The sequence below is a fragment of the Symphalangus syndactylus genome, chromosome 7 (genome assembly GCF_028878055.3).
Source record: "Symphalangus syndactylus isolate Jambi chromosome 7, NHGRI_mSymSyn1-v2.1_pri, whole genome shotgun sequence".
In the NCBI taxonomy this organism is placed as follows: domain Eukaryota; kingdom Metazoa; phylum Chordata; class Mammalia; order Primates; family Hylobatidae; genus Symphalangus; species Symphalangus syndactylus.
In genome coordinates this window covers 76898923-76919297 of record NC_072429.2, presented here as the reverse complement: position 1 = coordinate 76919297, position 20375 = coordinate 76898923, and the positions used below count along the sequence as shown (strand labels likewise).

The window sequence follows — 20375 nt, the reverse complement described above, 5'->3', positions numbered from 1 at the left end:
TAAAAATGATTGCTTTTATTTACCAACTCTCAATATGTCATATTGGTAACTTCAGAAATACTAAACAGGCCTGAAACTCTCTAAGGAACAAGTATATTTTCTTGGTAGTCAGTTCACCACTAAGAAAACAGCTTAAGTTTTCAAGGACTGATTAATTCTGTGAACTTGGGACAGCATGGCTCAAAAACAAAATAATATTCAAATTTTCAGAGTAGTTAGTGATCAGCTAAGCTTTGGATAAATAGCTCAGAAATCTCACGGCCAGGTCATGTCACTTAGATATAGTTTCACAGGTTGCAGAAATCAGAAATGTATTTAAGTAGAAATCAGAAGTGGGAGCATGTTTACCTTTTTATGCCTGATTGTCTTATTTGAAGAAATATTTTAAAACTGCATTTTCTCCTTTTTATAGCACTTGATGATAACCCAGCTAATTTCTCAGAGGTTCTATTAGTTCAAAGTAAAAGCAATAGTGGAAAATGAAAGGGCACTATGTCAGCTGGCCAGTCCCTTGTCAAATAGTTATAATGGCCCCTGGTCTGCCCTTAGAGAACATATGCACAATTCCAATAAAACGACCCTCATAACTGCACCCTCAGTAGCAATCTTAGCCAGTGGTATAGCAAACATTTCAATGCTTTCACTCCATATTAGGTCACTTTATATAAGTGCAAGCTGTTGGCAATTCTAGACTCAAAGATTCAAATATCTGCATGTGACGTTTTGTTATCAGGCAGCCAGTATGGCTTGGCAGACAAAATGTTTTCAGGTGTTGCAATAATATAAATGCATCAATATTTGCTAAGGGTTTGTTATCATAATTCAAATAAAAGCAGGTAAGTCGGCTGGTCTATTCTTTGGACCATAATGTTATAAGGCAGTTTCTTCTCTACTCTTAGCAAGTACACACAAAGCACCTCACCATACTCCAACAACATTAAATCTTTAGGGAAATTAAAACCAATTCTTCCACATAAAAATATTTTCTTCTAAAGCAGTACCAAGGGTATGACCAAACATTATATATAATTTTCATGCACTATTTTATTGTGAGAGGCTCACATGTTGTGCAGATGGCCTGGTTCTGAGATGTGTAAATTAAGCATGCAACAAGAACTTGGTAAACAGGAGAAGCTTTTGGTAATCAAAGAAATGAAGTCAAATTAGGGCATATGTAAGACAGTAGAATATTTCTGGATGAAAGTGATTGTATAAATACAAGATGAGGAACTTGACTCCCATCGGGCTTGGGACCTTCTAGGTGTCTGGGGACACTTCTCAGGGCTTAGCATTATGCTGAAAACATAGAGACTGTTGCTAAATAGGTGCTTGTTAACAAATAAAGGTAAACATGAAGCAACAATATTGTTGAGTATAAACTAAAATGAAGCTGAAACATTTACCAATTACAAAAAAAATTCCTCACAATTCTTAGTGATGTTGAATTTGTCATTATATATTTGCCATTTTTTATATTTTAGATCTTCATATTATACAGTTATTAGATTTTTGTACTTAGAATAAAGAAAGTTATTGCTTTGTATACTGTTTCTGGTTTTGGACTTCATAAGTTTAAGAGAAACACAAAATGTTGCAAGAGTCTAGTGAATTGCAATTAACATGCAAAAATATTTAGAAAAGAAGACAATTGGAAGTGTAAAGATAATTTAAATTATTTTAAATTATTTAATTATAAAATAATGCATATAAAATTATTTTATTTATTTTTATTAATATTAAATTTTAATTTATCATTTAGATAATTTATAATAATTTAATGTTTTCAGGAAAATAAAACAGTCTTAGGGCTAATAATTCTCAACTTCAGGAAAAATAGAAAAAGAAGAAATTAAATTGTACTATGAATAAAAATGTTCTAATATTAAGAGCGGCTAAAATTAATGCAGACTATTTAAAGCACCGTATTTGTATGAAAAATAAAATATAAATCTTATGAAAGACTGCAGCAAAAATGTATTTATCCATCTCATGTTACCAAATTGGAATAATTCCCTATACAGTCTTTCTCAGAGCTGTTCTGGGAAGTAACTACTGGTAGCAATAATAGCACAACAATGAAACCTAAGATATACACAGGTCTACATATTCCAAAGTGGTGATATTAAAGTTTTATTATTAATCTGAATTTGAAAAGACCAGTCTGGGAAATACTGAGCTTTAGCCATTGAATAAAATACTATCCTTATATATTTTAAAGTAATGTTGCTGAGCCATTTCATTAATCTATATATACATATACTCTGACTCAGTTTTCTAATAATCTAAAGGTTTTACCTTAAAAATTCTAACAGCGAAGACATATTGAATAATTAAGAGTCAGAAATTGTGATAAGTGCTTTCCATGCACATAATATCAGGGTTCCCTAATCGTGAATTCTTTTTACTTTTTAAGGTTATTTTTACACAAGTCTTCTCAGGGAAACACATTCAGCTTTGATATCTGCAAAAGCTATGAGTGGAGGGACTATCAGGGGACTTATTCTAATACTCAGAAGTAAAACTGTCAAGTATTTTAATCCATCAAACTTGTTTTTCTTTTTCATTAATGAAGATAGACTCCTTGGGTAAGAATTCAGGGCCCAGTAAGGAGACAAATTTTTCACAAACCCATTCTATCTGGAATGGGAAACCAAAGACCCTTTTACCTAAGACTTACTAACGTAACAGATCATTTTACTTCCATTCTTAATAAAATTAGCCCTGGAGACCCTTTTTTTAGTAAAATTGTTCTTAGAATTGAAGTCTATCAGAATTACCTGTGAATCTTGTTAAATGTCTATCTAGTAAATGTTAAGAGGTGGCCAATATTGTCAAAGGTAGGAGCTCAAACTTTGTTAAGTACTGTACATTAGCAATTTCAGCTTTTACAGAAATTAGGATTTAAAAAAAACACACCATGTGTTTTATTGATTGCATTAATAAAATCAGATTAAGGATTCTGCATTTGAGTGGGAAGGCTTCTAAAGAGACATCATTGAAAATAGAGCAGGAGTGATTAAGAGATTAGTCTCAGACTTTCATCTTGCCTTGGATTGTTTAAAACTCTTTACATTAGATTACTTTCAAAGATGGCTTTTCATGCCTTAATCCCACTTAGTAAAATGCTGCAAATCATTCCATGCTCATAGGGAAATGTGTGCCAGATGACTTACCTGTCTTGTTAATATCAAGACCTGCTAATTTCAAGGCTAATTCATTGCTGTTGCCACTTGCAGAGGAAACCAGGATATCATGTATTGCATTTCTTCTACCTGTTCTTCCTGAAGCAATAAAATCTGCATATGTAGTTTCCACATCAGTCATTGCTACCAAATATCCACATAGCAGGGACTACAAAAGAAAGGAAAATTCATAGGTAAATATAATGGTAGTCAATGCTAAACATTTAACAAAGACAACTGTTAAACTACCGACCTAGTATATGAATGTGAAACAATTGTCCTGTTTACAGATTCAAAAAACAAGTAATGAGTTTTCTGGTCCTAAGAATTTAGATCAAAGGTCTGGGAACCTTTAATGTACAGGGCCTGATAGTACATATTTAGGCTTTGAGGGTCATATGATCTCTATCCCAACTACTCAACTTTATCCTTAAAGTACAAAAGCAGCCATAGCCAATACATAAAACAAATATAATAAACAAATTTTATTAACAAAAATAGGGAATGGGCCAGATTTGGCCTGCATGCCATAGTTTGTTGATATTTAGTTTACATTATAAAACTATCTTTCTCTAATACTATTTTAGTCATTCTTCAACTCCAAAGAGAACTTGAGACACTTGGGGAGTGTTAAGTGAAAAATGGTTCATCTTTGGAGTAAGCAGTAAGTGAGAGCATTGTCTGTACAGTCTGCTAATGAAATGAACCAAAATTCTTTGCTTTTTATTACCGCTATGCACTATGCACCATGCACCAGCAATTCTAAATATTTTCAGTGATCAAATTCTGCTCCCAGTCCACAAAAACAGCTCCCCACGTTCCCCTTGATAAGTCATTACTTGAGAGGAGTAACAAACACTCTTAATTAAATCTTGGAAATAAAATGTCAAAAGGTACAAAAACTGATTACTCAAAACCCTTTCATTTCTATCATTAAACTGGCCATACTGCCAAAAGCAATTTACAGATTCAATGCTATTCCTATCAAACTACCAACGATATTTTCCACAGAATTAGAAAAAAAATTTTCTAAAATTCGTAAAGAACCAAAAAAGAGCCCAAATGGCCAAAGCAACCCTAAGGAAAAAGAAAAAAGCCAGAAGCATCACACTACCCAACTTTAAGCTATACTGCAAGGCTATGGTAACCTAAAACAGCATGATACTGGTACAAAAACAGACGCAGAGACCAATGAATCAGCTTAAAGAACCCAGAAATAAAGCCACACTTAAAGCTATCTGATCTTCAACAAAATTGACAAAAACAAGCAATGGGGAAAGAACTCTCTCTTCAATAAATGGTGCTGGGAAAACTGGCTAGCCACATGTAGATTGAAACTGGACCTTTTCCTTTCACCATGTACAAAAATCAACTCAAGGACTAAGTCAATTTCAATTGATTAAAGACTTAAATGTAAAACCTAAAACTATAAAAACTCTAGAAGAAAACATAGGGAATACTTCTCTGGACATAGGCCCTTGCAAATAATTTATGTCAAAGACTCCAAAAAGAATTGCCACAAAAGCAAAAATTGACAAATGGGACATAATTAAACTAAAGAGCTTCTGCACAGCAAAAGAAACTATCAACGGAGTAAACAAACAAACCACAGAATGGCAGAAAATAGTCTCAAATTATGCATCTGACAAAATTCTAATATCCAGAACTAAAAAGGAACTTAAATCAACAAGTGGTGGCTCATGCCTGTAATCCCAGCACTCTGGGAGGCCAAGGCGGGTGAATCACCTGGGGTCAGGAGTCCGAGACCAGCCTGACCAACATGGTGAAACCCCGTCTCTATTAAAAATACAAAAATTAGCCAGGCCTGGTGTTGAGTGCCTGTAATCCCAGCTACTCAGGAGGCTGAAACAGGAGAATCACTTGAACCCGGGAGGCGGAGGTCACAGTGAGGTGAGATCATGCCCATTGCACTCCAGCCTGGGCGGTGAGAGTGAAACTTCGTCTCAAAAAAATAAATAAATAAAATTTAAAAATAAAGCAAAAAGCAAATAGCTCCATTAAAAATTGGGCAATGGATATGAACAGACACTTCTCAAGAGAAGACACACACACGGCCAACAAGCATACAAAAAACTGGCCAACATCACTAATCATTAGAAAAATGCAAATCAAAACTACAATGAGACACCACCCCACACCAGTCAGAGTGGCTATTATTAATAAGTCAAAAATCAACAGATGCTGGTGAAGTTGCAGAGAAAAGGGAACACTTTTACACTACTGATGGGAATATAAACTACTTCAGCCACTGTGGAAAGCATTTTAAAGATTTCTCAGTGAACTTAGAACTACCATTAGACCCAGCAATCACATTACTGGGTATATACCCAAAGGAATATAAATCGTTGTACCATAAAGACACATGCACACGTATGTTCATCACAGCACTTTTCACAATAACAAAGACACGGAATCCACCTAAATGCCCATCAACAGTGGATGAGATCATGTCTGTTGCAGCAACATGGATGGAGCTGAAGGCCATTATCCTAAGTTAATTAATGCCGGAACAGAAAACCAAACACTGCACATTCTCACTTATAAGTGGTAGCTAAAAACTGAGTACAAATGGACACAAAGCAGGGAAGAATAGACACCAGGGCCTATCTGAGGATGGAAGGTGGGAGGAAGGTGAAGATCAAAAAACTATAGGTTACTATGCTTATTATCTGGGTAATAAAATAATCTGTACACCAAACCCCAGAAATACGCAATTTATCCATGAAACAAACCTGCATATGTACCCCTTGAACCTAAAATAAAAGTTGGAAGGTAAAACAAACAAAAATAAACCAAAACCACCTCATTTGTAAAATTCTGAATCTGGAAATTCTCTCCGCTCGTCACAGCCACCTTTTCTTTTTCTTTTCCTCTTATAGTCAATGAACCCAATTCTTTATACTGATGCTGTCTTTAATTCCTTGAATCACTTTTTAGTTTCCTCTAGGTCCAGTCCTACGTGAATCAGTTACTCACTACTTTATGTAGTTTTTTTATTAGCATCAAGAAGTCCCTTTGATCTATTGTTATCTTTACTTTCGTACCTACACTTCACTGCTGGGAAAACACTATAGTATATTTTCTCTGATCTCAGTACTGGGTGGCTGAGTGTTACCAGAAAAAGTCACAAAATTATTCCAACTGGCTCAACTAGAAATTTCTGGCTCTATTATTAGTATACACTTGGATGGAGTTGCTCAGAAATTCTTCTGTTCACCTCCAGTTGACTCTTCCTTATGCTGTTCTCTTTGGGAGGGATTCCAAACCCTTTCCAGTCTACACACCAGACACCACCTACCTTAAGAGATGACTCTGCATCTTCCTCTGAGAAGATACAGTACATCTGTTACAAATTCTCTAAAAATTCTTCCTTTTTCAAACAACATTTCTCTGTATAATCACCATTCTTTCTTTTTTGGATGAATTGACCTGCCTTTTTAAGACATGCTATTGATTTTATTTCCTTCCACCTCTAACGCCATAACCCACTGCTCATTAACGTGACACATGTTGGAGAATATATTTTCCCTCATTTCTCTCCCTTGATATCCATGTCTAATCACTTGCCAGGTCATATTGATTTTTATTTGATCCCACTCATATTTAGTCTCTGTAAAAAACAGGAAAAACATAGGAACATGCAAATCAACCAAATGCTGAGTTTCTCTATTCCCTAAGTTTCTCCATGTCCCAACCTATCCAAAATGCTGCGATAAGTGTTAACCATTTTGCCTTTCTCAAAGGCCTTCCAAGCCTGCTGCACAGCCTATACAACACGTTCTGAAGTTTTTAGCATTTCTTTTAAAGCATTCCGTGATCTGGAAAGGACTCACTTTTTTTTTTTTTTTTTTTTTAACTTCAACCACTTGCTCTCATACATGGTATGTTTTAGAATAATGAGCAATATTTTTCCAGAGCTTCTCTGCTGGTGTGCTGGTTCAAGTCTGTTACTCCACCTGTAACAGTTTTTCCCCAACAAACTTTCTTGTTAAAGTAGATTTAGCGCTCAAAACTCAGTCAAACACCATCTTCTCTTTTAACTAATTTCCGTGTCTCTTCAGCTAGTGATCTACAGGTTTGATTTGTACTGTACAGGGCACTTAAATTCTAACAAGCCTTATAGTTACTTCTCCTTCTCAATATATTACAGGTTCTGATAAGGCAGAAACTGCATTTTGTTAATATTTTAATCACATACAATTTCTAGCAGAGTTGTTTGCACATAGCCAATGTTAAATAAGAATATGTTAAATAGAACTGACCAATGAGGAAGAAATATATTAATCACCTTTGATCAGTGGCCACAGAAAACTTTCCTGCTTCCTGATTGTACTAAATTACTAAATCCTAAAAATTCATCTACTTCAGTCTAGAAGTTTTTATAGATGAAGAACCTGAGTACCAGATAATTCAAGTGATCTGCCCATATTCACATAGTTAATAAATTAATCTGCCCATATTCACATAGTTAATAAATTAATCTGCCCATATTCACATAGTTAATGAATTAAGTACTTGGAACTTAAGTCTGCAAAGTTCCTGCCTACGCTTTTTACTTTACCAGGCAGCCTGTCTATGAGTAAGTCAGAGTTTGAATAAAGTTTTTGGAACTTGGAATAATTCAGTGTTATTAATTGTAAAGATATTTTCATTATCTGCGTTACCATTAACCAACACAGTATTTGGCTTCGCATTACTTCAAGGTTTAGAACTGAACATGCACATCAATCTAGCAAATACATCTTATAAATATTTAAGGAGAGGTGGAGTCACAAGAGATATTCAAGCTGTTTTCACAATGATTTTCACTCTTAGTCTCTTTCTATGGCTTTTAAAAACATAGGCTTAGGCCGGGCATGGTGGCTCATGCCTGTAATCCCAGCACTTTGGGAGGCTGAGGCAGGAGGGTCATGAGGTCAGGAGTTCAAGACCAGCCTGACCAACATGGTGAAACCTTGTCTCTACTAAAAATACAAAAATTAGCTGGGCATAGTGGCACACGCCTGTAATCTCAGCTACACAGGAGGCTGAGGCAGGAGAATCGCTTGAACCCGGGTGGCGGAGGTTGCAGTGAGCCAAGATCGGGTCACTGCACTTCAGCCTGGGTGACAGAGCGAGACTCCGTCTCAAACAAACAAACAAACCAACAAACAAACAGGCTTAAAAAAAGCACAAGTGCTATTATTTCTCATCTGATAACAATGCTGTAAAGTAGGAAAACAAATCCTCATTTTTCAGATGGAGAAAAGAAGTCTGAGAGATTTTAAGTAACCACTAAATCATACATATTACCATGACTTAAACTATGGGTATATGTCTTTGGGTTTTGTGTAAAGGGCATTGTGCTTTGCAGTAAAGGTCCCTGTTTTTTTGCCAATTATCATTTCTAACTGCCATAATAATACATATCCTTGTAGGGGTTTATATTTAATTCTCCTTGCTGAAAATAGTTTTTAAAAGATTTGAAATAACAAAAATGAGGCAGAGAAAAGTGGTAAAATTTTCCATGAGAAGGTATATATAAAAGAAAGTGTCTTGTATTATGATTTATCTGTGTGGGAATTTTAAAAGATCCTGGTGGCAATTCTACTTATATGAGGGTAAGCAACAACTTACTTTGAATTTTCATTTAGTGCACTCAAGTAATTAACACATGAAGGAAGAAATGAGGTTATGAAAGACCTAAAAGTATATTGGGCTTACTTTTAAAATCTTCATATATAGCTTTCATTTAAATTGAATGAAAGACAATAGGGACAATTGTGTGAAGAGATTATTCCTGTAAAGTTGAAATATAATTTTAGTTCCATGTGCATCCAATTCTGCACCTTTAAAGTGATATGGAAACTAAGCACTGCATATCCAATTACAGTAGCCAATATAATTATTATAATGCAAATAGCTATTACTATAAAAGTAATATTTCATTGCTTATTGTTTTCTTTCTCTAGACAATAGATCTATTTTCCAATAAAAGAACAATAGCTAAAAAATAGCACACACCAAATACGTGAATGAAGGAAAACATGCAATTACATTTTTAAACAAAAAATATATTGTATATTCCAGATTTTCTCTATGATTATAGTGCTTTTAGTGAATTCCCCTTAAGTGCTCAAAAATAGATATTTTTACTTGCCTGGTGGCCATTTGCTTTTTCAGTCAAGCATTTAGACACAGGTCTTCTAATTTAGTAATATGACTCTGAGAGATAAATATCTTTTACGTCAAGCATACCTGTATAGACGACTTGTACTTTTGCTTTGAAATTCTGGAGAACAGCCATAAAAATTATGTTTGACAGATATTCACCCCCCAAAATTACAAAATTCAAAAAAAGTCAAATAAAAGTCAGCAGCAGATGGAAGTTTAATAGATCAGCAACTAGCACATATTCTGACTTTATAAAAATAATCAGGAAAAAATCTGGAAAACTTATTAAAAGTAGACTTTGATTCTTTACTAGAGTTTCTTGTCTATGTTGCTATAATTGGAATTTTGTAGACATGACCAAATGATAGTATTGAATACAGACAAGGTAATATGGTGTTACTTTTTTGTATCCAGTTATACAAAAGATCCAATTATACTAATATTCAGCCTTATGGGATAGGGAAAAGAGAGAAATTGACATTTTATTATTTAAATACTGAACTATTTAAAGTTGTATTAAACTTTAAAGCATAAATCTGACATCTAAAAATTCAATCAAAATCTATGAATTAGAAATAAGCTTGCTCTCTCTTTTCCCCATTCTTAAAACAGCCTCACTCTCTTACTCTTTAGCAACAGAAGCAATATTGCTGCTCTACAAATTCTTTATATAATGGATTTCAAAACGGAGACTCATGATCTGTGTTGATCTTTTCCTTTTTTGTGCTATCTTTTTAAAATTCCATACACACAAATTATTTGAGAGAATAAAGCATAAGGTATTACTATAGTAGAATTTACAGATTTAGATAGATTTCAAGAGACTATGAAAAGCATGTACTTACGTCTCCTATGTTAAACAAACTGAAGTGTTCCACATCGATGGATTCTACAAGTTGGGCCTATGATGTTGCTAAAATGATTTTTATAGTGACATTGAGTCATGAGCCAAATGGTGACTGGATAACATGCTAATTTTACTCCTGTAAATGGGACACATGAAATGAGACTCACAGAGTTGGAGGAAAGAATGGAGAGAATGTCATCAGCATGCACTGAAGACTTCTCTTTAATCTTAATACTATGATTTCTTTTAAGTAAGAAAGAAAGAAAAAGAAAGAAAATTCCCCTTTTTCCACTATTACAAAATGCAATTATATAACTTCTCAACTTTGACTTTGTGAAATCATGGGAAGTATGTTTAAAGCCCTTGAGTAGTTTACTATGTGTTTAGTGCTTGGTCTACATTAGTATTTCTGAATTGTTTTGGTCTCAGATATCTACTACGTGCTCAAAAATTATGAAGAATCCCACTTAGCTTTCATTCTCCAGGGATAAATCTACCAATATTTAACATATGGGAAATTAGAAAAACTGAAAAAATTAAATAATTATTAATTCACCTCAAATACTATGAATAAACCCATTACACTTCTTATCAATATTTTAATGAAAATAAAATACATTTTCCAAAGCAAAAAAAAATAAATAAATAGTGACAAGTATGGCATTGATTTACATTTGCAACTCTCTGGCTTAATTTTGCAAATGTCTGGCTTAATAAAAGACATCTGGTTTCTCATATTTGCTTCTGCATTCAGTATCTCTTAACATGTTGTTTTAGTTGAAGTATATAAGAGAATCTGGCTTAACAGAGATATTATTTTTTTTAGCTGGAAAAGTGAGGAGAATTTTAATAGCCTTTTCAGATAATTGTGGCTTTTTTTCAATGTGGAATCTAAAGTCATATGAATATGCTTTCCATACTCTTCCTTTAGAAAGTTCCCATTGTCTTTCTTGCAGTTTGAAATGGTCTTTTGTCCATGCATTTTTTTTTCTTTTTTTTTTGTTAACTATCAGACATTGGTCATCTGGAAAATATTGGTACACTGGATTATGTAAATTTCCCAAATGGTAGCACATTTAATTATACAATATCACATTTGTTAGCAACACCAACTATCTCATCTGAAAAGTCTTTAAGGATTGGGAAACTGACAAGTTCACAGGGGCAGATAATAAGTTTTCCGAAATTATAATTTTTGTTTGAAAGTTTAGATTTTTTCGTTGGCGAAAGATACTGTTAGATTTTGCTTTCCTAGAAGTGACAAGCTCGCTTTGTTCATTTTCAAGAAAATCTCTGCCAAATGTCCAAGTTTGAACAACTACAGTTTGCCTGTCACTTGTTCTTTCAAGTAAAAATGGTGATCCATGAAAATAGTGTCTGGCTCAGCTCTCAACCCACAGTTGCACAAGGTGCTTTACTTGTGATAACCACATTTGATACACAACAGAAGTGCTTCATGAGATGTCCCATTTCATCACATGAATATTAAAAACATGTGTACTCAAAGGTTGAGATTCAAGAAAATGAATTTTTTTGTACTGCTTCATCAAGTACATTCTTAGGTAAACCTGGAACTAAAAAAATACTAATTGTGAGTGTGTAGGGGTGCAGAATACATAGATCACTAGGAGAGTTCAGTGCCACTGACTTGCTTAGTGCAAAAGTGCCAGCAGTTCCCTGCCCACCCCCGCCTTGCTTTTGCATCATTCCTGCAAATGTCAGCCTTCTTTTCTTTTCCCCTCCAATGGCATCATTACTTAATTTCTCCTCTCAAACTTTCTTTAGATCAGACTCAAATACTTTTTCCCCCTACAATGTTTAACACGTAAAAACTTTAAAATGAGAACTCTTTACCTGTAAATATTTAAAATGTTAGAAGTACTATCTTTCTTTAGAAAATATTCTTATAATTGGGCAACGAGTGACCTCAAAGCTACTCATAAATTCTTATACTCATTTCTGATTCACCCCTATACTATCTCTAATAAAAACAATTTCTTTCTTTCTTTTTTTTGTATGCTCTTTAAATTTTATTTGTATCTTGCTTTCTTACTCTCCATAGCAAATCTTACCTAATAACTTTGTGGAGACCAAGGTCATCATTCATCTTCAATCCTCTTTCTTTATTATCACATTTAAAATCGTCCATCTCTTTACTCAAGAGTCCTTTTGCCCACCGTTATTAATACCTGACTGGTGCTCTTGATTCTATCTTCTTCCTCATTATCATTCCTTCAATTCTGCCTCTTGCTTCTGGAGTCACAATTTTACTTCAGCTACTTCTTTAACACCTTTCAAATTGCTTACATCTTCCCTGTTATAAAATCTTTTATCTTTTAACTCTGCATTTTTTAAATCTTTCTTCTCTTTTTTTTTTTTTTCCTTTCGTTTTGAGACAGGGTCTCGCTTTGTTGCCCAGGCTGGATTGCAATGAAACAATCAATCCTGCATGTTCTTTAAGACATTCATCTCTTTTTCTTTCATTTACTCCCACATAGGAAAATAGGTAGATACTAATTTTCCCTGCTTCCTCTACACTGCTTTATTTTTAATTCCCCTTGTAATTTTACACATATATCTATTAACTTAGGAAAACTGTTTTCTCAGGAACTATCACTACAGATTATTCACCAAATGCAATAGTCTTTTCAGAATAGTCATCCATATCAAATTGTATTTAGCGTTTTACACTGCACTTTTTTTTTGTTGTTGTTGTTGTTTGTATTTTTTTTTGAGATGCAATTTTGTTCCTGTTGCCCAGGCTGGAGTGCTGTGGTGTGATCTCGGCTCACAGCAACCTCCGCCTCCTGGGTTGAAGCGATGCTCCTGCCTCAGCCTCCTGAGTAGCTGGGATTACAGGCATGCACCACGCCCAGCTAATTTTGTATTTTTAATAAAGACAAGGTTTCTCCATGTTAGTCAGGCTAGCCTCAAACTCCCAACCTCAGGTGATCCACCTGCCTCAGCCTCCCAAAGTATTGGGATTACAGGCGTGAGCCACCGTGCCTGGCCTTTTTTTTCTTTTTGAAATGTCCTTCTCCCTTGGCTGCCGTAGTTACTGTACTCTTTTGGTTGCTTTATAATCTTCCTGTACTTCTTGCTCTTCCCACTACTTACCTCTTAAAATAAATCTTTATTCTCCTTTTTGTTTTTTATGCTCTTTCTGGTAATCCCATTTACCCTAATAACCTTAACTGCCACCTGTAAATTGATGCTACTCAAATCTATAATTCTGGGGCCTGATATTTTTTTAAAGCTTCACTGGAGAATTTCTACTGACTATGAAATACTCCACTATGGATGTCTTTAAAATCTCAAATTCAGTATGTTCAAAATGGGATCTCTTGCTTTCTTCATCTCCACCTCTGCTCACAAAACTGTTCATTCTTTCTATTATTTTGTTTATATCTCCACTATTTTTACAGGCATCAATGATAGAAATCTCAGAATTGTATTCAATCACTTCCTTTCACTAATTCTTCACATCCAATCATTTCTCAAACCTCAGTAGTTAATTCCATCTATTCAATGTCTCTTAAATATTTTTCATTCCATTCTTCTGGCAACAGCCTTCATCTCTTCCTTGACTGTTGCAATTGTAGGCTAACAACTCATTTAAACCTCTTCTCCAATTTACTCTTTAAAGTATCAGCAGAATTAACTTTATAAAACATAAATAGTACTCAGAAACCTTCAGTTGTTCCTAGGAACCCACAAAACATAGTTCAATTTTTTGATGGCCCTTAGGAGTTTGAAGCCAATCTACTTTACTAGCCTCTTTTCTCACAATATCTCTCCTGTTCATAATAAGGTCCAATCACAGCAGCACATGCAATGCTCTTGGTATTCTCCTATTGGTCTTCTCAACCTGTTCTCATCTTTCCCGTCACACTCTTTCTCCATCTCCAGGTAGAATAAATAACTTTGTTATTGTGTTGATTTAATTGTGTCTTATGTGAGAATTTATTATTTTCATGTTGACCTCTTTCTATTATATTTCTGGGTCTTTGATTTTCGAATCCACTACAACGTATGGCACAGAGTTTTATATTTCGTTCCTAAATCCACAAAATGTATTGTGTAGATTGTTCTTGATGATCTTACTCAAGATCCTCCTTGTTTAAGTAACTTGATCGAGGTCATACAGTTGTTCATAGTAAAACTAGGCTAAGAGCATGTGTCCTTATTCTTACCCAGTTCATTTTCCTAATAAAATATTTTTTATAAACTTAAGAAGATAAATACAATTATGATCTCTAGCACACTTTCTTTTCTTATATTCACAATTATAACAAAAGATTTTTTAAAATAACAGCAATAGAAAGCATCTAGAATCTCGAGTAATCTAACCTATTTTCACTTTGTTGATGGCTTCCTCTTTTAAGTTTTTTATCAAATATATATGACGAAAGTAGCAAATTAAAGCACGGAATAATTTGTTCTGTCTTCTTGTTAGGGCTTTTTATATCATATATTTAATATTTCAAAGGGTTTATAAATCATTTATCAGCTAATCTTTGCAATACTTCTGCTGAGAAAGTCAATTAGCTGCAGAAGTACTGCTGGTTGGCAAGTGACAAGTAATGTTACCTGCACATTACAAAAGAATAAACTAAAGCAGTGAGAGGTTATTCAACTTGACCAATGTCTTACCCAGTCAGCAGCAGTACTGACGTCAGAAAGGGGACCAGGGTTTATTCACATCAAAATCACAAAAGCATTAAGGGCCTAGGGCTGGTGGTGTTCTTTGTTATATAATACTTGCCAAATTATTTGTTTTATCTTTTCCTTTACTGGCTCTGTAAGAGTCCAAGGAAGAAAGATACTTTTAAAATCTATAACCTCTCATTAATCTATGACTTGCCCTCCTATGTTAAATAAATATTTAGATTTTCAAAGGATATTAGAACACTGACACAGTTATCAGAATAACTCATATTAACTTTTTCATCTTTAAAATCACAAAAAGGATCCAATCAAGCTCAGTAATATTTTCTGGTCTGTTCCAAGATATAATAATGACCATAAGAATAACAAAACAGCTACGGTTTAATAGTGCCTTATGAATAATAACAATAACAAAAATAAATATCACATATGTGCCAGACATCACACTCTGTGTATATGGATTATATAATTTAAATTTCTCAACAACTCTCTCAAAACAGTATTCTCATTATTTCACTTTAAAAGATGAAATATTAAAGGTTTAGAAATCTTAAGTCATGAAACTAATAGGTGATTTAACCATTTACGGTTACCATTTTCCAATGTTTGCACTGGGGTATAAACTTACTTCATTTTCTGTTAATGGTTTGCCATCAATATTTCTTTTTAAAGATATAAGTAGTTTACATTATGTTTTGAGGTATTACTCTATAGGGTGACAGTTTATTGATATCTCAACAGTATCTGGGTTTTGAATATTATGATCTGCTATGCAGAGTATTAATTGACACCAACATCTTTTTCTTGATTTCTGTATTTGTTCTACAAACACTTCCTATTCCATCTCCCACAAATCTGGTTTAATTATCCAGGTGATGGTCCTCATATTCGAGTTGCCTCACTGTTAGGGCTGTTTTGCCTTGTGATAGTAAAAGCACACTCTCTAGAGACTATGAGTTTGAGAAAGACCTACGAAAATACTGACACCTAAAAAAAAGCTTCCAAAGTATTTTTAAAAATGCAAAAGTGAGATTAAAAGCATGTTTTATTAATATTATCAGCACTAATATTACAACTTATGAAATGCATCTCCTACTTAGTTATGTAATAAATTATATTAAATATGTGATTTGGGTACATTTTAATATATTTGATAAAATGTAGTGTGGAGCTTCCAAAAGTGCAATTGCCCAGGATGGGGGAAAGCTTAAAAATGGCCCTGCTCATAATGAACTAGAAGTGACTTTGATCGGCAGGTTGAGGCAGAGATGGTAGGCCCTGAGAATAAGGGAGCAGGGGTACAGTGAACAAGACTGCCTGGTGAAATAGGAGAGTCAGAAATTAGTGATTTATTGAGTGGAAAGCATGAAGGTAGAGGATTCTAGGTTGACAATTTTAGAATTGTGTCTAGGTTTCTAACTTGGATAAATGAGAGGCCAGTGCTGTTTAGCGAAGGCAAAAGGAACAGCAACGTGGAAAGTCTAAGAATGCCACTTTAATATGTCACAATGCTACATTTAAGCTAAACTCGGCGATCCTTTCTGAATGAATAAAAATGCATTAATTAAAAACACACATTTCATACACATGTTAATATCTGCTATTCTGCAAGCAGGTATTTTCTGTACAGTGTCTAAATATCTACTCCAATTGAAAAAGTGGTTAAACACTTCAATATGCCTCTTTTCAGCCAAAAAGAAAAACAATTGCTATGACCATATTTCAACATATTTTAAATCTACACATTATCACTGCCAATTTATAATACCTTCTCTGCAGATGCTAATTTCCTATATAGCATTTTTTATCCCCTTTGACTACCGAAAATGTAATTGTTCAGTATTATAATTAATGTTTTTCATTGCTATTACATGTCTGAATGTTGTTAGAATTTTTCGTTAATCTTTTTATTAATGGAATGCTCTTCAGTGCAATGTGTAATACTCTTCTTCTCTGACACTGTTATAAGTTATTTCAAAGATTTTCCATATACTTGTTTTAAATAGAATTTTCAAATCTTTCAGGCTAGTTTAAGTCAGTAGAATAGGCTCTAGAGAAAAGAAAATGCTGAAGAGCAGAAATGTGATTTAAATGTAAGTGTAAATAAGAAAGTATCAATTTGGCTAATGAGAAATATACCCATATATATAAAATATATAATGGATATAGCAATTAATAGACATTTCAAAATGAGATTATCCACTGAACTATTTTAAAATATTAATTAAAAAAGTGGTCAAATCACTATACTAACAAAATAAAGAAATTTTTATAAGGTAACAAGATAAACAATATGTGTATTTATTTCGGCCAAGAGACAAGTTATTATCTGGAAAATCATGACATGTTGTTTATTATCAAAATTACTATCAATATCGAGCAGCTGTACTATTGACTCTATTATCAGGACTAGAAATTATTATTATGACTCTATTCCATTACCAGGAATATTCAAGAAACTATTTAAAATGGTAAACATTAATTTTAACAAATAAAAACCAATCCATCTGAGGAAGAGGTTTCCATGAACTGAGACATTAAAAGATCTCAAAATCTTTCCTTTGACTACAATATAAACTACTTGAGATTTATATTTTCTAGTTTGCACTCTAAATTTTAGAAAAGTGTTTTCTGCACAATTCAGGGTACAAAGTAAATACATACAAATAAAAATGCTTGAACATATTACCTTGTGGTACAAATTAGAATGTCCTTCATATTTACATACCTCTAAGATTTTTATTACAGCATTATGCATTAGTAATGTTTGTGTCTAATTCCCATAATATTTTGTGTCAACCAAACTCATTTGAGTTATAATTAGAAGATCTGGTGCTTATCTTCTAGGCTTTCATCATTGCATGTCACTTCTTTAATTCACACCAACTTTTAATATTTTATAACACAACCAAAGACTCTATAAACACATATAATAAGCACTATGCAAATGACTCAGGATAAAACAGGTTTCAGATGTGAAATTATAACCATGCTTGGCTATACTTCCATCTAAGTGCTTCATCTGAATAGAGGTGTTCAACCCAGCTGCATATATAAATCACCTAGGGTGACTTTTAAACTTACCAATGGCTGGCCCCACTATCAAATCTAATTATTGTCTACATGATAATAATTGTTTTTCAACTGAGAGCTATATTTGATTGGTGGCAAAGGCAGCACACACACACACACACTTCCCAGTACTTTTAGAAATTATAGAACAGGGTTAATCATAACTATTGAGTTTAAATATTACTTATCAACATGTTAAAATGCAAATGAGTAGGGGAAAATTAAAGATAAGCTGTTTTACATATATTTTTAAAAGTCTTATAGAAATCTTTAGGAAATTAATAGGAAATGGGAAAACATGAAAATCTTGTTGCTTTCTATACTCCCTCGCCTGTGGCAATGCAAACAACAGAAATCACTCTGGGACTTCAATTAACCCATTGATGACAGAGGTTGCAAATTTCTTTTTTGAAAAATCAGACTTTGGTGATGACTTTGAGCAGTGGGATATAAATGACTCCCACAAGCTTATCGTTCCGATAATGGAACACTAGGCATAAACAGGTTAAGGAAGGTTATAATAGATTAGGTCTAGCCAACATTGTCTCTCTCCCATCTCCCTCTAAGGTATGACAACTCCAGTCTCCAACTATGGTCTCCTCTACTAAAATGTGTTTTTAGATTTATTGTTATACAGTAATTCAACTGTAAAAGACTGCAAATGCAAGCAGAGTCATTTAAAGAAGAAAGGAAAGAAGAAGAAAGGAAAATGCTCTCACTAATTTTTTATGCTGTTTTTTAACACAGAAACAGCATTTCAAGAGTGAGTTACAAAAAAGTAAAATTGAAAAATATTTCTTACAGCTAATACTTGCAGGTAATGCTATCATCCCTCACAAAAGCAAGAGGGATGAGGCATAGAAGGAACGTGGCACTGATGGCAATGGAAATAAGCAGTTACTGCAATCTGTTACAAGCTGCATTCAATTGACTAGAAGACAGGAGTTTCAATGCCATAATTTTTACAGTATTTGCTTGCCATCTGATGTTGGGAAAAATATTAATTTATCTGCACTTCAGTTTTCATGCCTCCAAAATGTGGGTTCTCAAACTAAAGACATATTTCAAAACTTTTCGAGGTCTAAAAATTGCTGACCTTAGTGTCTGTGTGCCCTTCATAAAGGGCAAGTTTTTGCAAAGTATGGTATTCTTCTAAAAGGCCTTTGAAGTAAGAAAAACCTATATTTAGAAAGCTCATTCGGTGTCCCTGGGTGTTCTCATGCCTTGCTGCTATTTATAACCAGGTATAGGCCGGTAGACAACAGCTTTGCTTTAACTAAGTAAGTGCCCAAGTTTCTGAGAGTTAAAGAGAAGTTTTTCATTTTTCTAAGTGTGGAGTTGAGAAATTGTTGAAAACAGGAATTTTTTTGAACTTGTTTGCTGAATTGCCCAGTTGTTACATGGCCTGACATGGATGATTTAAAAGGCTGCATTTCTGTTTGGATATATAATTGTCACCCTGCTGCTTTATCATCGCCCTCTTACAGGGTAAACATGTTCAACTGTTTTGAGTTTGTGAGTGTGAATGTTCCTTATGGTTTGTTTTTTCTTATGAATTCCATGCCCATTTATTCCAATTTGAATGCAGATAGATATATATAAAGTTCTTGAAGAATGTATTTTCATTCTTATGAATCTTGTTGAATTTATTGTAATACAGAGGACTTTACTAATTTTATAGACATTTGTAAAGAACATCAAAAGAAAACAAAAACATCGATACAGTTTGGCTTTGTGTCCCCACCCAAATCACATCTTGAATTGTAATCCCATAATTCTCACGTGTTGTGGGAGGGACCCAGAGGGAGGTAACTGAATCATCGGGGTGGTTCCCGCCGTGCTGTTCTTGTGATAGTGATAGTGAGTCCTCACAAGATCTGATGGTTTGAAAAGTGTCTGGCATTTCCCCTGCTTGCACTCATTCTCTCTCCTTCCACCCTGTGAAGAGGTGCCTTCCACCATGATTTTAAGTTTCCTGAGGCCTCTCCAGCAATGTGGAACTGTGACTCAATTAAACCTCTTTCCTTCATAAATTACCCAGTCCTGGGTAGGTCCTTATAGCAGCGTGAGAATGGACTGATACAAACATCATTAGAAAAAAAATCCCAAAGCCTCAAAAGAAAAAAAAAAAAAAAACACGAAATATTGCTGGGATTACATGGTATTAGCAAGAGAGATTAGCACCACTAGGCTAGAAGCCGACTACCATTGTAAACAGCTTTTAACTATACTAGCTGCCTGAAGAAAGATTATCTGACTCAGGGATGACTTGTCTTTTGTTCATAATTTAAAAAATACGATCTCACACTTACAAAAACGTTGAAATGACAGTAAAAAAGACAGTAAAAATGGCTTATTTCTCAAGCCACTTGAGAGTAAGCTGTCAACACAATGCCCTGTCAACCGCAAACACTTCCTACAAACATATCCAA

The 20375-nt window shown here is 34.1% G+C and overlaps 1 protein-coding gene across 4 annotated transcripts in view; it reads right to left on the bottom strand.

The window, feature by feature from the left end:
• Window positions 1-20375, bottom strand: part of PKIA (cAMP-dependent protein kinase inhibitor alpha) — an 88006-nt gene that overhangs the window by 3559 nt on the left and 64072 nt on the right. For all 4 annotated transcript variants that reach the window (XM_055286571.2, XM_055286569.2, XM_063643343.1 and 1 more), the window contains one exon: window positions 3174-3351. In XM_055286571.2, the coding sequence (XP_055142546.1) occupies window positions 3174-3324 (151 nt within the window). In that variant the 5' untranslated portion in view covers window positions 3325-3351. The remainder of the gene's footprint in view (window positions 1-3173; window positions 3352-20375) is intronic.